At 42.1% G+C, this 27,492-nt stretch overlaps 1 protein-coding gene across 4 annotated transcripts in view; it reads right to left on the bottom strand.

Annotated features, from left to right (window-relative positions):
- The window catches only part of col12a1a (collagen, type XII, alpha 1a), a 60,305-nt gene that overhangs the window by 31,370 nt on the left and 1,443 nt on the right, over positions 1-27,492 (bottom strand). For 2 of the 4 annotated variants that reach the window (XM_049595963.1, XM_049595965.1), the window contains exons 2-15: positions 27,268-27,373; positions 7,145-7,294; positions 6,925-7,044; positions 6,640-6,804; positions 6,406-6,552; positions 5,089-5,228; positions 4,161-4,290; positions 3,202-3,347; positions 2,524-2,653; positions 2,262-2,398; positions 959-1,088; positions 710-849; positions 324-456; positions 79-111 (exon numbers count right to left, since the gene is read on the bottom strand). In XM_049595963.1, the coding sequence (XP_049451920.1) occupies positions 79-111; positions 324-456; positions 710-849; positions 959-1,088; positions 2,262-2,398; positions 2,524-2,653; positions 3,202-3,347; positions 4,161-4,290; positions 5,089-5,228; positions 6,406-6,552; positions 6,640-6,804; positions 6,925-7,044; positions 7,145-7,294; positions 27,268-27,337 (1,771 nt within the window). In that variant the 5' untranslated portion in view covers positions 27,338-27,373. Of the gene's footprint in view, positions 1-78; positions 112-323; positions 457-709; positions 850-958; positions 1,089-2,261; positions 2,399-2,523; positions 2,654-3,201; positions 3,348-4,160; positions 4,291-5,088; positions 5,229-6,405; positions 6,553-6,639; positions 6,805-6,924; positions 7,045-7,144; positions 7,295-8,981; positions 9,107-9,214; positions 9,408-9,623; positions 9,891-11,470; positions 11,741-17,411; positions 17,685-17,791; positions 18,068-18,156; positions 18,436-19,316; positions 19,920-20,046; positions 20,338-20,509; positions 20,684-20,926; positions 21,092-21,243; positions 21,508-22,770; positions 22,825-23,259; positions 23,404-23,507; positions 23,625-27,267; positions 27,374-27,492 lie in introns of all 4 variants that reach the window. The other 2 variants (XM_049595966.1, XM_049595964.1) reach the window with 2 other exon arrangements.

Raw genomic sequence — 27,492 nt, forward strand, 5'->3', positions numbered from 1 at the left:
GGTTGAAAAAACTTAAAAACATGCTTTCGTCACTTGAAAGAAAAAAGCATCCTCTTGCTTTACCGCGAACATACTTACGTTTGTTATCACCCTGCTTGGACCCTATAGGCACTAGAGGCAGAAATAGAAAGGTATAATGGGCATACCCTTTCGCTCAACATTTCATTAGCATATTTCCAGAAGGTAAAGTCGAAAGGTAAATCATTGGTCTAGCCTTAAATCAAGATCCAACAGAGATTCTGTCAAAGCAACTGAAGCAAAACAGAGTTAACTGAAGTGATTGTACAGTCGCCATCAAAGATCGGCTGGGGTGCGCATCTTACATGTCTTCTCAGTGCCCAGCAGATCCTCGCTCTCCGATTCATCTGGATAGATTGCGGTAACAGACACGTCATAGGGCGTGTCTGGCTCCAAGTTCTCCAGGAGGTGGGTTGTCTCATCGTTGTTCAGGATGGCCTGATAAGGAAAACACAATCACAGCATGAGGGGAGGTACTTCCCTGAAATGTGCGCCAATACAAACCAAAGACAAGCAACATGACTATCATATTTGAGTGATTATTATTGGATTGGTGCAAAAAGTCTGTTTTTTAGATGTTCTGCCTGCAGAACAAAAAGCATCGCCAATAAACTTTCTGTGGGACTCATCAGGAAATATCTGTGCAATTTATTAGAAATGTAAACATTATGGACAGCTGGTTTCCTCTTACATATTGGAAGTTGGTATCTCCCCTCTTGGTCCAGCCAATGCGGTACAGAGCCACGTCAGGGGCTCCGTGCTCCCAGGTAGCTCTGAAGCTGGTCTGGGTCACGTCTGAGAATCGCAGATTCTTTGGGGCAGGAACCACATCTACAGAACATAGGGAGAGAGCTTAAGTGTGGTCTCTATTTTAGTGAAAAGCAGGCAAATGAAGGGACATTGCCATTATCTGTAATGTAACAATAATGATGATTTTCACCAGTGATTGCATTTCCCAACATCGGCTGACCAGGTCCCTCATCGTAGATGGGAGTAACTGCCAAGCCATACTCAGTCTGTGAGATCAGGTTGTCTAATTGCTTGGTGGTCACACTTCCTCCCACTTCCAGCTGCAGAACAATCAAAGTGTTAAACATTACCATACAAAATCAATAATGCAAATATATATATATACACATATAATTATGTATGAGAGAGCACAAAGAACTTCAGATGTTTTTCTCTTTAGCCACATTTTGCCAAGTCTTGCAAAACTTTAATTCTGTTCACAGCATGAGTTTCCAGGAACACTGGCAACAGTAGGAATGTGCTTCTTATAAGACCAGTAGGAAATCTGACCAGAAGGTATAAAACTATGTTTCCAGAGGAAAGTGGGAACAAAATGACACACAACAAACAAGCAACAAAGAACAAAAAACAAACAAAAGAACACCTGGAAGACTTATAGGAAACACCACACTGGTTTTACTGCTCTTGATCTCATTAAATTTTATTAGTTGATTTCCAAAAAATTGAACTCTAAATTGAATTGATTCATTCTAAAGACCAATTAACTTGAACAGTTGCTGCATGTTTGTCTGATCTTTTGCATCTTAATCTGAGTTATAGGTCTCACCTTATTTGTTTCCTTGGACTATTAAACCATGCAAAAGGCCTCATCTAGAGTGAATGTGTGCTGTATGCGCTGTGAGTGGCATACTCTCCCTTTTTGGGCTCTATCACATAACCCATGAGGTCAAACACGACATTCTGTTACTTTCTGGGCAGTAAGCTCTTCCTGCCCACGCACTGCATTTTTGCATCCTCCGCCCATTAGTCATTTTCGCATGTGTGTTTCCATCAGAGGAGCTTTGAGGATCACCTCCACCTGATTTATGGCTAAGGAAGTAGCAAAACGCAGACCACAGAGTTTGCTGCTGTAGCCCAAGAACTCCTAAAAGGGGATATGCAACTATAAAGTAGCTGTCCAAATCATCCCTTTTACCTCCGCAAAACCAGATTCTGATAGTTTCATAATCTTTTCATTGGACTCAGAAACATTCCCTAATGTCCATCCAACCAGCTGCAGTCTCCATTATGTGGTCTCAGCCAATATATGGAGGGATCAGTGAAAAATATCTATATAAATTCATCACCATGAAACCTAATGGCTGAAACAGACATTAGAAATCGTAAAGAAAGCACGAGAGTAAAGGACTGGTAAAAACATAGACTGCTAACATCTTGTTTACATGTATTCCCTGGTTTTAGTCGGAAAAGAACAGGATTGGAACTAAACTCACTTCTTTAGCCTCCCCATCCTCAGGCCTGTATGTGATGAGGTATTTGCGAACAAGCCCAGGAGCAGCATCCCAGATAAGCCTCATGGTGCTGTGGGTGATGTCACGAACCGTCAGTATGCCCGCAGGTGGCAGTGGCACTAAAGGTTAGGAGGTTAGCGTTAGTTTCAGGGTTAAGCATTCATGAGGACAACGTTGAGTCCACAGTGGCCCCCATAGACCTACTGTCAGATATCACAATAAACAAGAGTCAGAGACTACATACGGGTGACTCCCTGCTTGGTCAGTGGTTCACTAGCTGACTCTCCATGCAGGGCGAAGAGGGAGAGTGAGTAGGCCGTGTTGGGGAGTAACTTCACCAGCTGGACATCAGTTGTATCCCCTCCAACTCTTATCTGCAAGGGGACCAGACCAAACAAACAACATAAGGTCAGAGAGGAAGTGGACAGCGGGGGCTCATCAGTGACATAAGCAGAGACATTTAAACAATGGGAGAAATATTTTGGTTGCGGCACATCTGCTGATTCCGGTTTTCTGCCCACTGGGATTTGACACCTCATGTACAAATGATGATGTTCCCTTGGCAGGGTGAGCTCATGGTTCACCCACCCCTTTGTGACTAACAGTGTCCCTCTGTATATTCCCCTTCTGCCTTGTCTCCTCAATGATGAGGCAAACACTGGTGGCTTTGTAAAATGTTATTTCAGTGCGTGACGTCTGTGTTTTGTCAAGAAGTGCTGACAGTAGGCCGCAACGTTCGGTCACTTCTAGTATTTAGCGATGTGTTTGGTGCATATGAGTGAATGCAAATGTGTGCGATTGTGTCTAACATAAACACATGTGTATGTGTTCATTTTTTCCCTGTCAAAATCTGTCATGTCCACAGCTGATTGTCTGTTTGCCTTTTCATTCAGTCACACTGTGCTCCAAAGGTGTATCTTACCTCCTGCTCAAGGGTGGGCTGAGTGGCATTGATGGCGCTGTAGAGCAGCATGTAGCCAGTAGCACCCAGTGCCTCCTCCCATCTCACACGCATAGTTGTGGTCTGTTCATCATAAATGTCCATCCTCCTCACGGCACTCAGGGGCACTAGATAATCAAGCAATGATGTGAAACACATGAAACTGAGATTATTACAATCATATATGGGAAAACACACACACACATATGTATATATGTTCACAGGGACACACAGACATACACGTTTTGAATGTTTCTTTGATTGCAGAGTTTCTCTGGCCTTTTTATACGCCATTCAAACTGCGCAAACTCAACAATCAGCGCTGTTTAATATGTTCTTTTATAGATACTATATAAAGCTATTAAATCTCTGCCACCCTAAAGAAAGCACCCGTAAAACTGAATTTAACAACATTTTAAAAGAAACAAAGAAATAAGTCAAAATTGCGCTTGAACCCCAGTATAATCACATAAATTGCCTTTGAATTGGCATCTAATTAAGTTTTACGATTGCTATCTTTTTGCAGCCACATATGGTTTTATAAACAAGGCCAAGATATATTTATTACCTATGAATGTTTATTAAAGGAGACCACGCTGGAATCACTGTCACTGAGTGCATACAGCTTGTGTCAACTAAGCCAGAGAGATTCAGTGATGGAGAGTGACCCAGAAGGGAAAGTGAAGTCAATACTGAGGTTTACAAGTGCTTAAGAGCCGGGAGAAATTTAAACTGTTGTTCTTTGATAACCCCATTTATCTGGGTTTCCCTCAGTGGGAAATGGTTGCATCTATGATTAATGATCCAGGACCAGTCAGACAATTCTTGTTGGATTAGTTTAGGCTGTTTACACTCCCAACTTTTACCATATATGGATTTTTATAAGTGGATCTCTTTAAACCAAATGAGATGGAAGTCAAAACGCAAGACAGAAGACATACGTGTGGTCTCGGTTCCTCTGAGAGGCTCGCTGCTCTCCTCTCCTTCCACTGAGTAGACGCTGACCTCATACTCAGTCAGGGGGTTGAGGCCCTGGAGAACCACTGTGGTCTCAGTGCCATCCACAAACACCTAAAACAGACGGGAAAGTTACTGTAGAAGATTGCAGCAAAAGGAGTAATCTGCAAGAATTTCTTTCAAAAGGATGAGGTTTGTGAGTCTGTGGAGACTTTCTGAAAACATTGTGGATTATTACTTTATGTATACATCCATGAATATATATTTTTGCAGTGTCCGTTTAGAAGCATAACAATCAAAAGCTCTGTCTGTTTACTTAGCATTTTCTAAAGCTCTCCAATAAAAACCAGAAATCCATCTGTTCATCTGTTCATCAAGTTTTTACTGGACTAAAACTCAGCATGTGCTTCATTTCCAGATCCATAAACAACAATAAAACCTCATCCACTATGTTCACTATTAAACAAAACAACGGGAGCTGGACAAAAAGCAAACATCTCCTACATGTAATTAGATTCAGACACCACAAATGCATCTTATTCCACACATTGCGGAGCCAAGACCCTGCTGGCCAATGGAGCTATCACTCATGAAGTCATTATTTGCTCTCTAATCCTCTAAACTGAGAGCTGTGTGTTTTTGTTTCCTCGCCCTGTGTCAGAACGTAACGTAATTAGACACCCAAACAGCAAGAGGCCAACACAAACAGGAGGCTGGAAATAGACATTTGAGTGGAGTTTCCCATTAGTCTCAGAATTAGTGGGTCAGGACACATTTTAGCCAAAATCCCCTCAACACCCACAGAGGAAGAGGCGTGACACTCACTACAATATTTTGTATGATTGAATAAGTGGAAGTAAAGATGGTTTTTAGTGTTATTGTGCATTATTGTGCTGTGTGAAGCTGGTATACCTGTTGTGGGCGCCCAGATGCAGTCACATACTCCACACGGTACTTCTCCACCGGGCTATCAGGGGCGGTCCAAGTGGCTCGGAAGGATTGGTGTGTCACCTCTGATGTCACCAGGTTAGTGGGAGCATCGGGTGCACCTCCTGTTCAGGTGAAAAGACAGAAACTGCAATGAGGGCCATCACATCGTGTAACAGCGTGCCTAATTGCTTTTCTTTCTTTTGCATTTTTATAAACTTTACATTTCAGGACCGTTTCATGGTTATTTGACATTCATAGAGTTATACACTTAGGGGATATAGGAGGGGAGTAGGGGATATAACGAGATGTGGCAACAGATAAAAACATGCTTATTTAGTAACAAGTCCTAACACAACCTTCTACATGCCACGGCACTTGCTGAGACTTTAAAGCCACATCCTCTCCAAGGAGTTCCCCTGCAGTATCCAATAGCAGCTCTTTAATTTGATTAAGGAGCAGACAATTTCCTACTCCAGGGAGGCAGGAAGAATATTAGGGGAGGAAGAAAATAATAGATATGCAATCATTTCCAAGAGCTTGGCTAGTTCTTTGCTTCTAGTGTTGCTTTCCATGGTGGGCCAGACATGCAACTGTCTCCTATACACTATATTTATACTGCTCATCAAATGTCTGGGAATAGAGCACTTGGCTGAGGCTAATTGTGGCTGTTATTATTTTTGGGTAGAGGGCATCTGTCCTTGCAATGCAGTGTACTATTCCACAGTGATTCCATTGATTTGATCAGTCACGTTTGTGTATAGTCAGTAGTCAGAAGCCACATTTCCACCAAACACTTTCGGTATAGTACCCTCTTTTGGAACTGGTACGTAACCCGTACAGACATGTACCTTAATCCTAAATCTGTTTTGTCTTTTCATTGAATCTGTATTTCCTTTTCATCAACGATGCAGAGGAATGTCCACATCTTGTTGAACATCCACAGGGTTGCATGCCAAAATTTTCAGAACAAAAAAGAACAGGCTTGAGTGTTCAGAGTCTCTGTTGCAATTGACGTGATTTGAAAAATAGCAGGTTTGTGCATTGCTTCCTTGTCGAGCAAGGGTGATGGTTTTCTCTTAACCAATCAACAGACTGCAGTGTTTCCAGATCCACTTTTCAGTATCGGATCGGTGTGTTAGTTACCTTAACAGAGGGGTTACGAAACGGGACAGAAGGGAACAGTTCTATTGGTGACATCCACAACTTTTGACAATGGAAACCCAAAAATAACCGTTCTAATGTGTAGTGAACTGAACTAAACAGAATCAGACTGCTTGGTGGGGAAGAGGCTTTACATACCTGGTCCCTTGACACTGTTACAGAGGTTATCAGTAAGGTTGTCAACAATGTCCAACAGGAAGGAGAAGTCAGCCACATTGTACATGTGAATATTATCCGGATCAGAGGCAATGGACCTCAACTCGTTCTCATCAGCATTCTTCACACCTAGAGAGCAACAGGTAAGATAGGAGTCATGAGCACTTTGCTACATATGACAGCTGTACTTCATTCAAGGAGTTAAGCAGAACTTACCAATGGCATAGAGCTCAATTCCACTATCACGCAAGTTCTGAGAGTTGGCAATGACATCATCCTGGGATTTGCCATCAGTGATCAACACGCCAATCTTTCTAGAGGTGGGTCGCATCCCGACATTCTCTTTGAAATTGTTCTGGAGGATGTAGTTCAAAGCCAGACCTGCAATGAAGACATCAGTGTTGATTTTTCATCCTGCTTGTCACATAATGTAAGATTTCAACTGTGCTAACATAAGTCAAAGTGACAGTGCTCCCACTTTAAATAAATATATCAAAGTACCAGTCAGGGTGTTTCCTCCTTTGTAAGGCAGGCTAGCCACAGCATCCAGGAGAGACTCCCGGGTTTGATGGGCATCCAAGTGCCATTCAGTCTTTGGATCTCCACTGTACTGAGCAAGACCTGAAGACACCAAAATACATTTGTTATACAAAGAGACCCCTTCCTGTTTTATTAGTAATAACCAGCTGACTGTAAATGCACTTATCCTGGGTAGACCCACCAATTTGGACTCTTTCAGGGCCAATGTCAAAGACTCCCACCATACGGGCGATGAAGGCACGAATGGTCTTGAAGTTGAGACGCCCAATACTCCAGGAGCCATCAACCAGCAACACAATGTCAGCCTGTGCAGTGGTCTTACACCTCACCTCTGAGAGGGCAAAATTTCAGAGTCTTAATCGGACAAAGTTGAAAGTTTCAAATGAGATAAACAAAAGAGAAGTCCATGTTCAAGTACATACAGTGGTGTGCATGGTGAATTGTCAAGAGAGGTGCTCAAAGAGGTGTGAGAGGTAAAGGAAAAGAGGAGGGAAGAGTTCTGTAACATAAAGTTTTCATTTTTGGCATCAAACCAAACAAAATAACATAATAAAACATTCCCAAAGGTGCCAAACAAACAATATATTCACAGGCAAGTAGTAAAACACCCAATCTTTCTGAGGTTTTTATCTGACAACTTTTATTTTCCTGGTGTCGTAAATTATTATCTTCTTGTCTTGTAGCATGTCGAGGCAATATTTCTTTCAGTTGTTCTTTTTGGATCCATGTGTCCCAGAGGCAAGTCAAGAGAGTACACCCTTAATGGCTGTGACATATCAAAGGCCTCCAATGGAGAGATTACTGTGCCCTCCAAGGTAATATTCACATCCTGTTTTGATGACAAGGAAGGCATCCAATCCTCGGAACCTAAAAGAGGGCTGCAGATGTGCATTGGAGATAGGCAGATGTTGCACTAACTGCCACTGTCTGCAACTGAAAACAGGTTATATGTTTGATTTACAGATTGGTATGCTCACACAGAAAACCCATACCCTGGCCCCATGTCAGACAACCAGGTGTCGAGCTTAGACTGCTAGCAAGGGGGAGAATAGATAAAGCCTGTAGAGACGCAAAAACATGTCTTTTAACATACACTGTTAGAGGTATATTAAAAATAGAGGGAATATCTGAGACTGCTGACTTTCCACTAGCTAAGATGAAAGTGCAAAAAGGGAAAAAATTATGTAAAGGTACACTGTAGTAATAATTTATGTCCTAGTGTAATTTAAAACAGGTCTTCGTGAATTAGGACAAGGAATAATCGAGAAGGACTTTCCATACCCACAACTTTCTTTGCCCTCAAGCTACAGAGACTTGTTGAAAACAGGTTTGTTGTCAACAGATGGTACAGTAGAGAGTGGGATTCTCTCACCTCTTCTAATCTATCTTCTGGAGCTGTCTCTGAATCTGTGTCTGCCTCCTTATTAGGACCAGACCTGCCGCGGAGTGGTCAAACTGACCTTTCCAGTTCATTCTAGCAAACAAAACATCTTTTCCTCTTCTCATACTTAATGTCTGCCGCACTCCGACTCACAATGTAGTAAAAAGATTTATAACTGCAAACAGATTATAAGCGTATGGCTCAAATCTAAACTGGCCTGTACTTGGACTGGAAACAAAAAGCGGAAGCCCAAAGTGTCAGAAAAGTAGAAAGCGAGAAAAGGGCAGACAGATGGAATAGCCATTCATCTGTTATTTCGTGAGACAATTAGCTTTGAGGAAAAGCATTTAGGGAAACTCGTCAGCTTTTATTGGGTATGGGTTTAGAGATTTTCCTAAGCAAAAATTTACTATGTGATACGGTCTCCAATGTTTGACTGTTGCTGCCCAGAGACATAACATACTGGAGACGCTGCCTTGAAGGTGATGACAGGCATAGTAACAGAATGACAAAAACCATTTCAGTTGTTCCTGTTTTTACTAGTTCTAGCATAAAACATGTGTTCTCTGTTATTCCTCTAATGATATAGCACATATTTATTATATATGGGTTGTACAGTAGGATATTAGATAACTACCTGATACCACATAAGGAGGAGGGTCAGGTGCATCAGAGAGAGTGGTTTTCTCTTCTCCAGCCAATGGCATACTCTCTCCTCCATCAAACATACCGAATACATTCACTGTGTATTTGGTACCAGCTCTGTTGACAGAAGAAAAAAAACATCCAGATTTTTTTATATGATTTACTTTAGAATATCATTCAAAGTTCATATGAGAATAAGATTGAAAATGAGAAATCAGCCCCCACCTCAGCTCCTCTAGGACCACAGTGTTGTCATAGGGACCAACCAGGAGTTGTCCCAGGTCAATTTCTTCACCTACAGGATGGAAGGTGACTTTGTAGCCCCGAACATCGCCAGGAGCATGGTCCCATGTTACACGGAAACTGGTCCTGGCAGGCTCTGAAGTCTGGAGGTTCCTAGGACCTTTGTAAGGCGACACTAGGGAGAGATGAGATTGATTGAGTAGATTGACAATACAGAACTGAATGATGAAAAATTAAAAACTAAATCTTTTACGTGAATGAGGATAAAGAACAAATAAGTACTGCAATACTGCTTTAGTCAATTAGTATGCTATTGTCATGGGTTATGAGGATGTGACTAAGTTTGTATTAAATAATCAAACAACTTTAAAGTAATGATAAACCAACGTACGTGTTGTTCCTTCCCCTTGCCTTGCTTTGCCTTCTCCGGAACGGTAAACTGGCAGAACAACGATTTCATAGGTGGTGAGGGGGGTAAGGCGCCTCAGCACAGTGAAGTTGGTGCCACCGGGCACCTTGGCTGCTAGTTGGCGCCCTCCTGCCTTGGGTTTGTAGGTAACGCGGTAGTTTAGTACATTGCCAGGTGCTGGTTGCCATGTCACCTTCATGCTCTTCTCTGTCTCCTCAGAGACAACAATCGCTCTGCCAGCGGCCGAAACTGCAAGCAAGAAAGAAGAAACAAAGGTTAAAGAGGAGAAATGATGAATGGATGGTCTGAGGGAAAAAGTAGTCTTTGGGCCTTGTTCAGGTTGGAATCCATGCTAAATGTGTGCTTAACCACGAATTTTTCCAGTATACCTTTGGAAATATAAGCAGCATGGCTTTCCTGCTGGTAAGTAAACTAAACAGTAACACGCTTGGCTACCTCACAGACTTTCATCTGGGTATCTGCTCAGTTTCCATATGCGTGTGGACACAACCTACCCAAATAGTTCTGATTTTTAGAGGTATACATTAAACAGACCCAAATTTACATGATTGATCATGTTTGGTTGGCGGGCTGGGGAGCCAGACTTAGATGTCTTGTGAATTTGAGCAAAGCCATAGTTTTCATTTTTCCATTGTGCTCCACAGAGTGTTTCTTATTTTCGGAGCAGGAAGGGCAAGTGTGAATTGTCAGAGGCCTCGAAAACGAGCTGAGGAAAATATTCAGAATGCTCTACTTCAGAGGGAGGACTTTTATTAACGGAAAAAAGCAGAGCATCCAAGTTTGCCGTGTGTGGCTCAGCCCGCAGAGATCTGTGATTTGTGTAGAGTGTGAGAAAAGAGAGCAACAGATAGTGGGTGCAGGGCAAAGGAAGGAATAATTAAAGAGAAAATTTTAGTTTACAAAGCTACCTCATGGTTGTGTTCGCTGTGTATGCCACATTTCTGCTTGCCAGAATCAATAAACAGTAATGATGGTTGGAAATATTTTTTTCCTCGAGCACATTCCATTTCACTAACTGGTGGACAAATTCCCTCCCAACTGGTGCGATTTTCCACTCAATGTGCTTTTCTCATCCAAGCATGAGTGCAGTCTAACAAGGGAGAGGCTGGTGTCTATCTGTCCTTCATCTCCCATGAAAAACAAGTGCAGGTGTGGCGGACATTGCGTCACCTCCGTACATACATATAACACGCACGCACAGTCTTAAAGATGTGCATGCAAACACTCTATGTTCTTGATGGCTCAGGCGGATGCCAACAGCTATGACGTTATCTCTCAGCTCAGCACAGTTAAGTGTTGCTGACAGATCTCTATTTCTACATAACACCCAAAAATGGCTCTCACAGCCAAAGTGTTTTTCATGGATCCCATTTAAACCTGCATCACCGCCCAGTATTTCTAAGTGATGATCCCCTAAATTATATCTTTATATCTAAAGCTTAAGATGTGGTTATGACAAGGATGTCTAAAACTGCATTCTTGGCTTTAAAAATGATCTTCTTAACAGTTACACATGGAGAAAAAAAATGTGCAACTGTCCCTTTGTGGTCATAGAGCTTTTATGGCTTTTACGCTTTTATGGTCATAGAGTTAAATCACACTACCTTAGCTTCACACATTTTTACGTAACCCCAAGACGAGACATTCAGGAACTCAGAAAAGGAAAATAAGAGAGGAGGGAAGCACTGGGAAAAATACCAAGAAAAAGAAACAAAAAAAGAAGGGAGCAGATGTAGGTAAAGGGAGAGAAGTGAAGGACGAGGGAGTAGATGTATGGTGGAGGAGTTAAAGCAGCTTAAGTAACTTACCATCCGTGGTTTCCTCTCCAACCAATGGCTGACCCTCTCCGCGGCCATAGACAGCAAACACAGAGACCTGGTAACGTGTCTCTGGGGTGAGACCCTCCAGGACTGTGGCTGTGGTGTCTCCAGGTATCGTCTTTTCCCCGGTCTCTTCAGAATACAGAGATTTCCACCTGATGCGGTACTGACGAACGTTACCGGGGGCCGCGACCCAAGACACAGCGAAACTGGTGTCAGTGACGTCTTTGGTCACCAAGTCTCTAGGTGAGCCAAGCTCTGTGGATAAACAAGGAGGAAGGAGTCAGCCTGTGTGCAATGGATATGGAAACGGAAAATAAGTAGCAGAACAACTTTAATTTTGTTTACCTAAAGAATTTCCTCAGGTTTTTCTTTGTTTATATTCATTTCGATGCATAATAATTGAACAAAGATGGCAGTGTTAGTGCTAAGGCACAAAAACGCTTTGGCTTTGTCCATTTGGTGTTGATTTCTAATGCAGATTTATGAAGGTATGAGGAAGTGAGTGAGGCACATAAATGGACAAAACTGAGAACCCCAGCGATAAAACCATGAACAATCATTCATCTGTGTCTGCTCTACCCTCCCAGGCTCTGTTTGAACGACCCGATTTTCTCCCTTCATAATCAGACACTGCTGGAAAAATCTCTGCAAAACTAATCGTAAATCACATATCCTCAGCGCCTCTCCCGCCTGCACTCTAATTTTCCATCGAAACGGAGGAAACCCGACCCACAAAAGTGTGTTTGCTACAATTGCAGATGTTGCGCTCTCCCTTTCTCCCCTTCACTCACTCTGAGATATCATCATGAAAGGAGAAAAGCACAGACATTCAATGGAGGGGAACTTTGTGGTGGTGTTTCATGATGGGCAGCCAGCAAATGCTTGGCTGAGAGGAATGTCCATGCTGAGACGGACTCCTAATACTCAGGTCTGGCTGCCATATAGAGGATATGCAATAACCGCAGGAGGATACAGTGCCACACATAGCCTCCCACACAACTTCTGCGATCCTGATTTTGAATCAAGCCCCCTAAGCCCCTACATGCCAGCACCTAATGACGATATAATCACAATCAGAGCGGCTCAGCTGGGTGGTCTCTCTCAGACCTCATTCATCAAACGTCACCAAGTGATGCCTTACAAAAAAGCCAATTGAGAAAAATGAGATGCATCAAAAATCTACCACAAGTGCAATGCATGATCATTTGAAACTGTCAAGCGACCATACAACAAAAAAAGGCAGCCACCGTGTCTGTCTGTCACTCAACGAGTCCTTCTCAGCATCAATCTATTACAGAAGACCTGGACACTGATCTGAGCAGAAATAACAGCAGCTGCTCCGCTTGCCAAGAAGAACGATGTGCACCTTGACAGCGAAACGCCAGATATGAAGAGTAATGGCCACGACTACAAACTAATGAAGAGTTCCAGATTTTGGAGAACCAGTGTGGGTCACTTATAAAATACCTACATCATTCCATCAAAAGGGTGATCCTCACCAAAGGCAGAGGATGAACGTGACTGACTTTTCCGGCTGTGTGTATGTGAACCAAAGGCAGGGAGGATCTCAAGATAATGACTTCTGCAGACAGTGGCTCGCTTTTCATCAGTACTTGCGGACAAGCTAAAGAGAAGGGGCCACTCCTGGAAGCAAACCCACATACATGAAACACATGGTCCGCAGACCTAGCAAAAGCTTTGGCTTGCATGTAATATATGCGTTTACACAATATCAGCACATTAATTGTCTGTTTTTTATTTTATGTTTGGTTCCAGCCAGTATTTTCAAATTTATCTGCCTGGTTCTCACACGGAAGAATTAGTGTCTTCTATATATATGTATATATAAATAGAGATATGTGGACAAGGACACACACGTATCATTTCATGCTAACAAAAACATTCTGGATCTCCTTATCTTAGTGTCTTTTTCCAACCCCCCAACTGCATCCCATCCTTCAAGGAAAAGGGTACTCTCAAATTAAAACCTTAGACAAGACCAGATCACAAATTCACACTGAAGCCTCGCCCACTTCTCTAGAAAACCACATATGTCACAACCAAGGATCATCTGAGGGATTTCCTGCAGGGCATGTGCTGACATAACCTTCACATCTGCAGCCAAAGATGTCTAAAACTTTGAAATATAAACAACTGCACTTACTGAAAATAAAAAACAACCCATCAAAATGCAAGCAGGCAAGCAAAATGCACAGCTCTGAAAATTATCCTAATTATTTTACATTGGTTTTGGATCTCTCATTCCACTAGGCTATTGTATGTCTTGATTCACAACCTTGGTATTGGGTAGTCAGACACAGACCCAAATAAGCTCTGACTTAGTATTCTCAGTAACCTCCTCCAAAATCGCTGCAGGAAACACATCGTACCGTCAAAGTGCCATCTCAGCACTGGCACCCCACTTCAAACTTCCCTTACTTTATTGCTCTTGGTTCACTAACACATACATCTGAGCCACAAAGATGAAGCCTTTAGTGTCCGTGTGCCAAGGTTGCCTGTCTCTGGCCTATTACCTCAAAGGACCTTTAGAGTGGTGGAGAAAAACAGTCTGGCGGTACCAATGAAAGAGCCTGGCGCTGCCTAAAAGTTCCCAAAGGCATCAGTTTAAGAGGAAATCAAACTAACATGCTACAATTTCACCTGCTGTTGTGCTGCTTTTAAAGACAGTAAAAAGAATCCCCTCTGGCACATGTGAAAACATTTGCTGTGTCATGCAAGTAATTATCTGAGGTATTTGTACAATGGCGGCTTTAGGGGTTGAACATATGACCTCTCAGTTAGGGGCTGAGCTTTTCATCCACTCTGAAGCATTCCGGTTCACACTTTGAAGAACACTTTTTTCCTACTCATCTTCGCCCTCTCTCTCTCTCTCTCTCTCTCTGCCTGTTTGTTGCCCCACCCTGGAGGAAGAAGAACAGACAGTTCTCCCTTTGACCAGACAGACAGCTTACACAGCTTTCAGTGTCCTCTTAGGTAACATCTTCCACATGCTGGATAAAACTCCCTCTTCTTAAGTAAATAATTTTGCCATGTTTGTGTATAATATACCAGTTGGGATATTCATCTAAGCATTCACTCTGACACCTTTCTTGTCCTCCTTCTGAGTCATTTCAGGATGTTATAATTTTGTCCAGCTCAAGGCTTCTGTATTGGCTACCATCCACTGTTAGCCACAAGGGATGACTTTGTGCAAGCCACTCACTCCCAGTTCTCGCCTACATGGACTTCACAGAGAGGGTCACTCAAAGTGAGTGGCACTCAAAACAATGAGATCAGTGTTGAGGCCTCCTGACGTCATGACAGCTTAATAGAGCTGGCTAAACAAAGTGCTTTGTCATGGAGCTTTTTCCTGTGGGGGTGTATGGTTGATGACAGCACAGATTTGACATGTGGAAACTAACTCTATAATCAAAACCAAGCCATTTGGTCAGTGTGGGAACAGAGGAAAACACTGCAAAACAAACATTTCTGTTCGAATTCTTGCACTCATCAAAATGTAAACAGACGTGTATTATTCCACTTGTGAGCACATGGCTGAAACACTTCTATAGGACACAGAATGAGTCTCTTATTCAACCTGGTTTACAGGTCCATGTGGTCTGTAATAAATGTCCTCGTTAAACGGGGACATGCAAGGCACTGAGGACCTCACTACTGCCAGGAGTATAAGAAGGCGACATCAAGGAACAAGAACTCTTTCCATCATGACCAATACAATAGCTTTGATGTGTCCGTGGGCTTAAACTGCTTTCAAAGGGGATTCCATGTTAGGTTGAGCTAAGCATGGACACAATTAAATAAAACTGTGCTGTTTTCATCCTAGCATACAAAAAGTTCAATAAAACAAGGCAACAGTTTTTAGCTGCGACCAGCAACTCTAAAGGTCGGCCGGTCAGTTCTCACAAATTTCTCCACCCTTTGGTGGCCACAGTTTTTGCCCTAGGAGGCTTTCCTTGGAATTTCCTTGGAGGCCAATTTTGTGTGAGTGAAGGTGTTTTTGTGTTTATGCTAATTGGGTAAATAGATTCACAGACTTGCACAAGATTTTGTGGAAAGATTGGACATGAGCCAAAGAACGGCTGGTCAACTGTTCATGCCAATTGGGTAGGGGGGGAAACAGATTCAAACATGACCGAACTTTGTAAAAGGACACACACACACACACACACACACACACACACACACACACACACACACACCATTCTGCCACGATCCTGTCCCAGTGGTCATAGGGAGGCATCATTGGAGTAGTGACAGGCATTGCTGCTCACTCTTATCCTCACATAATCCTGATTCTAATTCACAGCCCAGGCTACTAAAGACCATTCTATACAGCACAGCATTGTGGGGCTAACTTCCCACTATAATCTAAACCATGGCCAGGTAAGCTCTTGTGATTTCATTTACTGTTTGTTTACTAGTTTAGTGGTTTGGCAGCCATCAGTGGAACTAGACTGAAACCCACAGATATTCTCCTCTGTGGGATACAGTACCTTGATTGTTGTTTTCCCCCCACAGAGCTCGGACCTCCCCCCTTCTCTCTCAAAAGAGATCTTTTTGACTTCCTTTCCTGTGGTGTGACATTACAACAATCTCCCTTCCCACTCTGTGTGAAATCAGCGGGAGACCTGCCCCCTGCCTACAAACATCTGTAGACAGGAAAAAGATGCTCACACACAGATTTGTATCATTGCCCTCAGTTAACCCATAGGTAAAGTGTAATGACCATTGTCAGATGTACTGAACTTGTCATCAGAGGTGTGACTGTGTCGTTGCTTTGCAAGTCACGAGGAAGTCTCAAGTCATTGCACTCAAGTCCCAAGTCAAGTCTCAAGTCAAGACTGAAAAGTGCCAAGTTAAGTCCAAAGTCCAGAACTCTGAGTTTTGAGTCCTAAACAAGTCATTTTGTGCTATTTAGTATTTACATGTTATGCCATTTAAACAACTTTCTCTAACCAAATTCTTAAGACATTTTCTGTAAGACTATTTTTCCTTTGAAGTGATATTGTGTGTTGTTGCATGTTTAATATCTAAAGGTAATAAAAAATTAATGAAATCCAAGTGAAGTCACAGGTCATTGGTGTTTAAGTCCAAGTCAAGATGCAAGTCTTTTTGATTTTGTCAATTTGAGTCTAACATCATCAAATTTGTAATTTCAGTCTGACTTGTTCAAGTCATGCCACTTGAGTTCACATGTCCTGTGCCAATCACTAACTCTACATTAAAAAGAACGGAATAATATCTGACATTAATGATCAAATATTCCCCATATGTCTTATAAACCACCATAAAACAATAAATTCTATGTCTCAGACAGGCCAAGATGTAAAGGTATTACCCGTCAGGCATATGGCTGTCAAAGTCTGCTCCAAGCATTTCATAAGTTCTCTAGGTTTACAAGCATCCCCCACCCATTTCCATCTCACTGCCTTCATGGGCGGCAAAGCCATCCGAACCTACACTCTGCGCCAAGAGAATTACATCAATTGCCACATTCCTGTCTTTTCCCCTCTAGCCACAGCCAATATATTCAATCAACCCTGCAAAGTAAAGGCTCAACTTCCGTTAATTCTGACGTGAGCAATGATGTGAGAAATACCAGAGGGTGCATTCTTGGAGGAACTTGGAAGGAGACAACTGATGTCATTTAAGTAGTTTTACATCATGCAGGATCTCATGAACTTAATGAAATATAAACAGTAATCAATGCCTAATTCTCAAAGTTCCCTTGCACCCTGAAAAGAAGCTTAACACAATAATTCATTTGTCCACTTAGCAGTACCACTTGCTGAGCCCACATCCACAAAGCATGCTTCACATTTTTGTCACACATTGGAGATAGAAATAATCATACCATGCCTTAAAGGTTTGAAATTAGACATTATCAATGGGACATCTCCCTTACCTTCTAATGTGGTTCCTGTGCCCAGAAGAGGATCACCCAAACCAGAAGAGTAACGAGCACTAACAAACAGTTCATACTCAGTGGCTGGTTGGAGGTTCTTCAGCGTAGCCTGAGTAGTATCTCCCTTGACAGATATCTCCTTCCTGTCACCACCCTCAGCAGGTTTGAAGGCAATGCGGTACTGAAGGACATTTCCTGGAGCAGCCTGCCATGCCAGTTTCATTGTAGAAACGGTCTCGTCAAAGACGCGAAGGTCACGAGGAGAACCACGGACTGAAAGCAAACAAAAATTGATTAAGTACTATTCATATCCATTGTACAGAACCCAAGTTTCATGCAGCACATTGGTAGTTTTAGCAGTAGTAGTTTCCCTGACTCACCTTCCTTGGTGGTTCCATCAGTTTTCATCTCGTTCCCTACACCTGTAGCATACTCAGCAGACACAGACACACGGTAGGTGGTAAGGGGGAAAAGCTCTTGGAGAACTATGGTAGTTTCTGGTCCAGTGGTTTCGGCCTCCAGTACTTCCCCAGCACCACTCAGTGGGACATAAGACAGGCGATACCTGATCACCGAACCTGGAGCAGCTTGCCACGACACCCTGAAACTATTGGTTGTCTCCTCTGTAACTCGTAGGTTTCGTACAGTCCCTTGCTCTGAAATGGAGAGAATATTTTAGATTATAAATATTCTCATTTTGATGACTATTAAAGCATTGGGTAAGGTCCAAGTCAATCGTTCTTACCTTCTAAAGTGGTCTCTTCACCAATCAAAGGGAAACTGTCTCCTTTGTCATACTGAGCAAAGACATTGACCTCATAGGTGGTGAGGGGGAATAGATGGGGCAGAACAACTGTGTTGGTATCACCAGGCACTGCCATGGAAATGTAGTCTCCAGTGACGTCTTCAGCTTTGCGAAAACGCACCAGGTAAGACATGACATAGGCAGCAGGAACTGTCCAGGTGGTACGGAAGCTCCTGGAGGTAACCTCGGAAAACACCAAGTCAGTGGGTGAAAGCAGACCTGAAAATAAAAGGTAACTTGTTATGAATGTCTGTCATTAAAAGGCAGTGCACAGGCCAAAATCATGTAAAACTTTCAAATTATTTACACATAAATATATATATATATATATATATATATATATATATATATATATATATATTTATATATATATATATTACAATGATCATAATATACTGTAAATCTGAGATATATGGGTTACTGTAGCTACTGTAGCAATGAAAACAAAGCATTGTTGTAACCTTGTTCAGCTAACAAGGTTCATAAAGAACAGAGTTGCCAAGTATGGAATGCTAGATTCACTGAGTTGTGTGTGTTACGGACTAGAGCTCTCAGTGTCAGTGAGCATAGTGTGTGGTGTGGTGTGGTGTGGTGTAGTGTCAGTCTACCACTTGGTGGTACAGCCACAGCTCCTCTCATCTCAGAGCTTGGGTGGCTCTTTGAATCCAAACTATGGTCAAGTCAAGTAGCACTGTTGTTCTAGTCACTATAGTGTTTTCAAACAGTGAGTGATAACAAATGGTGTGAAAGAGCTCATCCAAGAAGCATTCATTTGGATTTGTGGTAGGTTTATAGGCAGGCTATGGTCGAGTGAGTTGATTAAATTTTGCCTGTACCTTGCGTAACAGCAATTTCGGCTGATATCATACTGCTGTGTTTCACTTTTTCTTAATTACACTGGCTCTTTGCCGTTACACAAGCTACTAAAGGCTGTGCCAACTGACAGTCAGATGGCACAGTGTCTAATACAGACACTGACAGTACTATCATACTTAGCGAATGGTAGTCATCCAAAACTCATGCCAAGATGTTATGGGCATATCATATGGCTACATTCATGGTCATAGTTATTGGGTTGGATATTCTATCCTCTGACTTACTTCTCTTTTTAATGTTGAGCAGTTCCTGTTCAATTCTCAAACAGATGGACTGAGTCAGTTCCTTGGAGATCCTCTGGAAGGCATCAAAGTCCTCCACCTCATAGACATGAGTGTCTGATGGTTCATTAGCAATGGCCTCCAGCTCTGACCTCACTGCATCCTTCACACCAACAGCAAAGATCTCCACATCAATATTCCTCAATTTGGTTGACGCATCCTTAAACGAGTCTGATGACTTTCCATCTGTGATCAGGACCATGACACGGGGGACATTCTGTCTCGCTCCACGGCCAGGAACAAAGATCTTCTCCCTGACGTAGGTCATAGCCCTGCCAGTGTTAGTGGAGCCTCCACGGTAGGGGAAAGTGCGCACAGCTTTGACAACAGCATTAATGTCATGGTGGGTGTTGAGGGCAAACTCAGTGTGTGGATCACGACTGTACTGGACCAAGCTAAGCTGAACCTTGTTGGGTCCAATGTCGAAGGAATTGACCAGAACCTCCAAGAAGGCACGGACTTTGGCAAAGTTTTGTAATCCAATACTGTACGAACCATCAACCAGTAGGACCACATCAGCCTGCACATCCACTCCCAGAGAACATTCTGACAAAAGACAAGAAATAATGGGTCATGTAGAGGCCTTTCCATGACAAAATAAGGTAAGAGTGAGGGACTCTGAGTATATCTAAGAATAGGAAGGAAAGCTGTCATGCACAACAAATCATCTTACCTGTTGACACCTTGACAGGCTGGGTCTTCTCCATTGCCATGAGGGGTTCACTGGGAGACAGCCCTTTGAGGGCATACAGGCTGATCTCATACTCAGTCTCAGGGGAAAGATCGCGGACATTGATGGATGTCTGGGTGGGCCCAGTGTAAAGCTCTTGGCGTTTCATTCCAGGTAGCATGGGGTTGAAGGTGAGCTTGTAGCCTGTGATATCACCCAGGGAAGGATCCCATGTCACCCTCATTGACTTAGATGCAATTTCTGTGACCTGCAGGTTAGAGGCAGGCTCCACCACTGGGGAAAAATAGAGTGTATTATTAGATGAGTGTTCCGAGATGTATTCAGTATCAAAATGTTTGCTGTGCTGTGAGTTAACAATGGCAGTACTTCCTATTGAGACCATTTCATGTCAAAGCCATAGAACCCAATATAATGTAAAGCATTTGATTAAGATCTCTTGACTTACTTTCTTCTCCGCTGACCAGAGAGCTGAGCTGTTCATCAACACCGGAACACACCTCTGTGATGATCTTTTTCGTTACCTCTTGGATCATGTCAAAGTTGGGAACATTGTACACATGTTTGTTGTAAGGTGTGGAGGCAATTTCCCTTAGCTCATCCTCATCTGCTCCTTTGATACCTGAGGGGGAAAATGTGAACAACATCAACTCATATGTTCTTCACTCAGGGGCTGCATTACAGATGTGGCAGACTGTTGACGGTTTTAGGGTATTGCGTATGCTAGAAACATCAACAGTACTTGACTTTTACCAAGTCAAATATGGATATGAACGATCAATGGAAAATTAAATGGTTTCCAAGAACAGGCTGACTTTCACAGGGGAGAGCACCATTGAACAAAACACTGAATAATAAACCATACCTAGGACAAATATTTCCACTCCAATGTTCCTAAGCCTTTTAGCATATTCCTCCACTGGGTCCTGGGATTTTCCATCAGTGATGATCATGGCTACCTTAGGAAAAGCTTTCCTGGAGCCAGCTGCCTCCGTAAAGATGTTTTGCAGCAGGTAGTCTATGGCATCACCTTAACAAAGAAATGTATGTGCATTTTGAGTTATACGGTAATATTCAGATTTGCAGGGCAACTGAAATCACTGACAACCATGCAAAATCATATTGGCTCAATTACAGCAGAGTACAAATCTAATGTACCTCCTTCTGTGATAAAAACCTTACCTGTCATAGTATTTCCCCCTTTGTATGGCAAGGAGTTGATGGCTTGAAGCAGGTCTCCTCTTCTGTTGTACTGGGTAAGGGGGAACTCTGTGCGGGTGTCAGTACTGTACTGAACTACAGCCACCCGGGTCTTGTCCTCACCAATATCAAAGGCCCCTGCCAGGGCTGCGATGAAACTACGGATGTGTTTAAAGTTTTCTCTACCCACACTCCATGAACCGTCCACCAGAAAAACCAAGTCTGCTATTGCACTGACCGAACACTCTGGGGAAGGAAAGCAAAGAAAAAAGAGACAGTTAGGAACAGGCCCATTAAAGAAACATATCAGGTTTTGATTGAGGTTTGGTTAAAGTTTTACTACTGGTTAATCATTGGCATAAAGCTTAAAATAGAGAAAAAGCACATCCTGTATGTCTGAAAGTAAACCAATTTCTAAGCCAGAAAGCTGCCAGTAAAGGTATGGCAGCAACAGCTTGGCCCTGGAACAATATTTTTACATTGGCCCATTTCTTCTCCCGTCAGCCTAAATAAAATCAAATCCTTGACAGTTAGTTGGATGGCTCAGAAATATGCATTCTAACATCAAAGGAAATATCAGCCGGTGCCAAACAGTGGGCTGGTATAGTTCTTTCAGCAGACAGAGGCAAAATGTGGCTTTATAGACTAAACATTTAGCAGAGGTTCCACCAGCAATGTTCACTTTTATACTTTCAAATCCTGTGGGGCTTTAAATCATCGATGAAATTCTCTGGAACATTTGAGATGACTCTATTGGTATAATTGGCAGGGCTTATGTGGATGGCCTTTAATCCTCATTTCCCCTAGGTCTCATTGACTCTGAAGTCTGCTCCTCACGTCACATAAGCCTCGTTCTTAAAAGGGCATAAATTTTCCTCAGAATTCCCTGACCTAATGTTGAAAACGATGGCATCGAAGCAGGGGTTTAGTCAAACAGTTTGGGTGGTTGTGAAAGAATTTCTGAGTGCTTCACCATGAATAAGGGTTTAGGAAAATCTGGAAATGTGGGCGTAGTTTCCAGAAGAATCAACAGGTAGGAGGGGAGCGAGCATGCAAACAGATTGGTCACACCACATGAGCAGAAGACTGTTTGACAAGGGAACATCATATTAACAACTGCCACATCTTTTAACAGTTTAATGGACAGCACTTGCCTCCAGGTGGCACAATGAACACGTCATAGCTTGACAACCCCCTCCCGCTCCCCTCCTCTCAATGACGCATAACAGAACACATGTCTTCAGCTTCAAGCCTTCCTTTCCTTTTTTCTTGATGTGCCGACTGGTTTCAATTATAGGAACCAATGAGTGCCCTCCCAGTCCCTGTCTGCTTACCCGGTGACAACCCCACCAGAAGGTAAAATGTATGCCTGACCAAATTATTCCATGGGAAAAAAAATATTTTGATGACAGTCATGAAGGGAAAAAAACATATTCAAAAAAACTGGAAAGCCGCAGAGAGGACAGGCCCTGTTCAGATTTTGGTTGACACTACAATAAACATACTCACTGATTGCATCTGACTGTGGCTTCCTGACTCGTCCACTGGTGTTACTGGACTGAACTGAAACACAGGAAACACTTGGTGAGTTAGCACTGCACACTGCCTGCCCAACTGTGTGCTTTTTAACAGCAGAAAAGGGCAAGAGAGTCAACACATCATAAAAGCTGGACGGCGGGATCAAAACCACATTCACACAAACACATGTATTTATGCTGCATTAGCTATAAAGAGTGAGCAATTCAAGAGTCAGTAAACATGTGGGATTTCTCCCTACTGTGCTTTATCTCATATAAGTATAACATCACAGTAATGGTTTAAACTATAAAAGTTCAGAAACTGCTGGAACTGCACTGAACTGGAACTACAAAGAAATCTGATCTTGTACTTGTGTGTTGTGCAAAAATAGCAGTCCACTTCCATTTATCAGTTGAAATTTTTAAGGCCCAACTTCTTCCAAACAGTCTAAGTGAACCCTCTGTGAAAATATGTACTTACTTGTCAATTGTCCAAAGATGGGAATACTTTCCTCTGACCCATAATAGGAGTTTATGGACACTGAGTAGTCCAAATCAGGGGTCAGATCAGTGATTGAGGTCGTGGTGGCATATGCATCGAGGGTAAAGTCTCTGGCTGGTTCATCTAGAAGAGGGAATTTAACAGTTAATCAACTGTTGTGTGTACAGATGTGTGTTTAGATCAATTCAGATCACCAACATATTGTACGTGCTGACTCTCATACTGACCTGACTCTGACGTTACTTGTAATCTGAAGCCATCTATCCTTGACGAGGGTCTTGCCCATGTCATTTCCACTGTGTTCTCATTTATAATTTTAAATTTTAAGTCTGAGGGGGGTTCCACTGTAAACAAGAAGTGAAACAGTGTTAAATCACAACAAACACAAGAATATGTATGACTATGGTTATATTTATGATCAGATCAAAGTAAGGCATGTTCTATCAAGCATTCACATTGATCCCAACGACAAACACTTCATGACTGAAGCGGACATGTTCGTTGTTGGGGACAAACACATAGCACTGACGTCCATTTGTGAGGGTAACAAGTAAGGAACACATGACAACATTTAAAGTGTGAGAAGCCATTTTGTTGGAGTAAAATGGCATTTGTTTGAGTTGCTCAACCAGGACGGCCAGCAACTCAAGCACTGGCATACACGACATGTGCACGACTCCACGCAAACTCTACCAAGTGCAAACACTGAGTGAACCATCCAACACATGCTGAGTGCAGTCATCACAACGCATGCCCAACCACATACTAAACTGCTTTTCGATGGATTTGATCTCAGCATTACAAAAAATACAACAGTTACTGATTATACAATGGAATCAAGGTTGCCATATAGTTGTTGAGGTAACTCTTGACAGAATTAAACACCATATGTTATATATACATTGTATATAAACATATTTCAAAGACGAAATGTGGCTTGTTGTTTATTTGGTTAGAACTCTTTACACGAGTGAGTGGCACACATCCATTGCAAACCTTTTAAAAAGAATACACAATTCGTCACCGGAGACCCTTGTGTACTTTTTCATTGGCAGCAAAATGCATGAGAAGGCATGAGGGAACAAAATTACTCTAGACACTCAAAAGACTGTTCAGATGTACCATAGTAGAGTGTGTACATCAAAATAAATATAGAAAAACATACAGTGTGACAAGGCCACCGGCCTTTACATCGAGCTGACTTGATCACAGCGTCATGCATCATGTACATGAGAAAGTTGTTTGGCTCAACAACTTTGATTGATTGGACGGTAGTTTCCATGTACAGTTGGGACCACACAGACAGAGATGACAAACATATTTTAAAATGATATTCTATTTTTACAGCTTCTAGGCTACCAGCTGAGGAAAAGAGCTAATATTAATTAGCATAAGTGTGCTAACATTTAGTATAGGTCATTCACATGCATAAAAGTTAGAGTTGAATCTAAAAGTGCAAAATTCAGGTTAGTTTTAGTTTTAAATTTGTCTTTATATATTAACAGTAAACTAAACTCTTGTTTCATGCAACTCAAAAAGCAATATTATAATATCGCAAATCATTGGTAATGACAGAAAATCTTTACAGTGACACAATGGCTGAAAGTAGAGAAGACACGGTGAATTAATTTTGTCAGAAAAGTCGAGATGTTAATGAGGTTAGCACGACGTAATCGCACTGACTTGTTGTGCTAGTCCAGGCCCTAATTTATCCACAGTGATATCATTGGTACTGTAGCAAACCATGATGGGGGTGATGCAAGGTGAGTTAGCATGCGTTAGACTGTAAGGCATCAGCAAAGAACTTCGCCATGTGGGTTCATGCTAGCTGTAAAGTAGGGTAAGAATGCCATAGGAGGCAAGAATATCATTGTAAAATATACTTTGAGGAGGAAGCCATAGCTTGGGACAAACTGAATGCACAGGCAGATGACAAACAGGAGCCCGCCAAATGATTAAAAACTGGGATTGGAGAATCACCAACCTGGCTTATCAACTCAAGGAGCCCCGATGGGCCGCGTTCCACCTGATTTCTCCGCGAGTACTCATCTCCAACACCAAATGGTAAGGGGGATGGACATGTGTGTGGGTGTGTGTGTGTAGGAGTGGGGGTTGGGTAGCAAGTAGCGATGGATGGTGGATTGAAAAATTGAGGTAAAATTGTTTTCAAGGGAGTTCACTTGCATGAGCGAACCTGTCACTCCCACATTCGTTTGTGGCACAATGGTATAAGCATGTCGTTTCAGTTTGTTACAGTTTCTTCAACCATATGTCCTCCTGGTTTTAAAATATACTTGAGGAACAAAGGTGGTTTTGTCAAACTAACAGTCTCTGGTGAGTTACTTGGACCTTGTGGTTGCTCTTGTTATATGAATGTCTGTCCCATCAGTTCCTAATAAAGGACACCCCTGGCTCCCAAGGGCCAGATTCTGGCTACTGTTCTGTTAGGAACCTCAGTCTCCAGCCAGCCAGCCAGCCAGCCAGCTATCCTGGCCTGAGCTACTGCCAGGGGGAGAGACCAAGAAGAGGAGGAAAGAACACCGACTCTCCCAAAGAGGCAGGACAGATGCCAAAGTAATTCCACAACATGTGCTGACATTAAACATTACTGCATATTAACTTTCCATATGTATTGCAAGTCAGCGTTTTTGCGAATGCCCACAAAGAAGCCCTAGAAAGGCTCTTTGTCTTTGTGCTGTCTGAGGATTAATTTGCTATTCTCGTATTTCATCTTTCCATTCCGTTGGTGGAGATATGTGAGAGTAGACGTTAGACTCCTCTCACGCCGCCAGAGAGCTTTCAAAGGGAAAAAAATCAGAGGGTTTCCATACCATATTTCCATATTTGCCATTATGTTGGATTGAAATGTTTGCATATGAAATTACTACGAGTCATTTTCTGTCAAGACTACTGACAGATTGTTAACAGTCTATGACATATTGGCTCAAGTGACATGAACAGCAAAACGTATTTAATAGCTATTAAAACTAATATATAGGCACAAAATCAGACATGGAAAGTAACAAAGTTATTTAAGTACGGCACTTAAGTACACTTTTGAAGCACTTGCTATTTCCTTGGATAGATCAGTTTATTAGACTTTTACCAACTTAATCGCATTACGCTATTTTTATGCTTCTTGCAGTTAAAACGTTTTGAACTATTTTATATTGCTGTGCTCTGCTTCCTCTATTGCATTATTATGATGTTGCACACGTAATTTAAAACACATTTACTTACTGCTACAACCACTGCACAGAGCTTTACATAGGTTTACAAGATCCTACCACAACCTCAACACAATTATAATCACTTAAAAATATGTGATGTAGCATTTTAATGCCTAATTACCAGGGACTTGGCAATCTCCCAAATTTTGCTTTGGAAAAAGTGCAGAGGCTTGCTGTCATAAAAGCCAAACAGCAAGAGCCCTGCTGAAACATTTATGGGGAAATATTTAGCCATGAAGTGACATTTGTTCTGTTCTGTGCCCTGCTGTTTAATGCATTCAATTAGAAATTGGAAATTAAATAAACTTTCCTGTGTGCTTAGTTTTGATATTTGCCAAATGTTAATGAGAAAATTGCTACTGAGGTAATTGGCTTAAACAAGCTAAATTACAGGCTAAATGCAAGTAAATGAGATCTGGATTTGGATCTTATACCGAAGCCTGTAATGAGTCCTGACATGTAAATCTGACAAAATACACTACAAATGAGAGATAAAAGCATGGCAGTCATCACGGAATCAGAAAGTCCAAAAGTTACACAGTCAAATAGCATACACAAACAAGAATAACTTTATTCAGTTTATCAATACAAAGAGTTCAGTGTCCATGTGATGACACTCTGACATTAAATCATAATACTAATTGCTATAATATAGAAAACCAATAGAGATATACAGGTTAAAGCGGAAAAGGAGGAGATAAAGAGACAGAGAGGGATAGTTTATGTGAGTGGACTGAGGCCAAGTGCTTTCATTTACCTTGAGCATCTATGGAGGCAAGCAGGGCTGCAAAAAAGGCAGCCGTGGCCAGCGACAGCCGAATCTTCATGTTTGGCCCTTAAAGGTCAGCAGAGCATCAATCAGTCTGAGGAGAGAGACAGAAGATATGTTTAAGATGCAGGTCTATGACATATTGTGGCGTTACTAGGCACCACATGCACATGGGGGATACATTTAAGTCTGATTTACTGCTGCATCAAGATA

Source organism: Epinephelus fuscoguttatus, linkage group LG14 (assembly GCF_011397635.1).
Source record: "Epinephelus fuscoguttatus linkage group LG14, E.fuscoguttatus.final_Chr_v1".
In the NCBI taxonomy this organism is placed as follows: Eukaryota; Metazoa; Chordata; class Actinopteri; order Perciformes; family Serranidae; genus Epinephelus; species Epinephelus fuscoguttatus.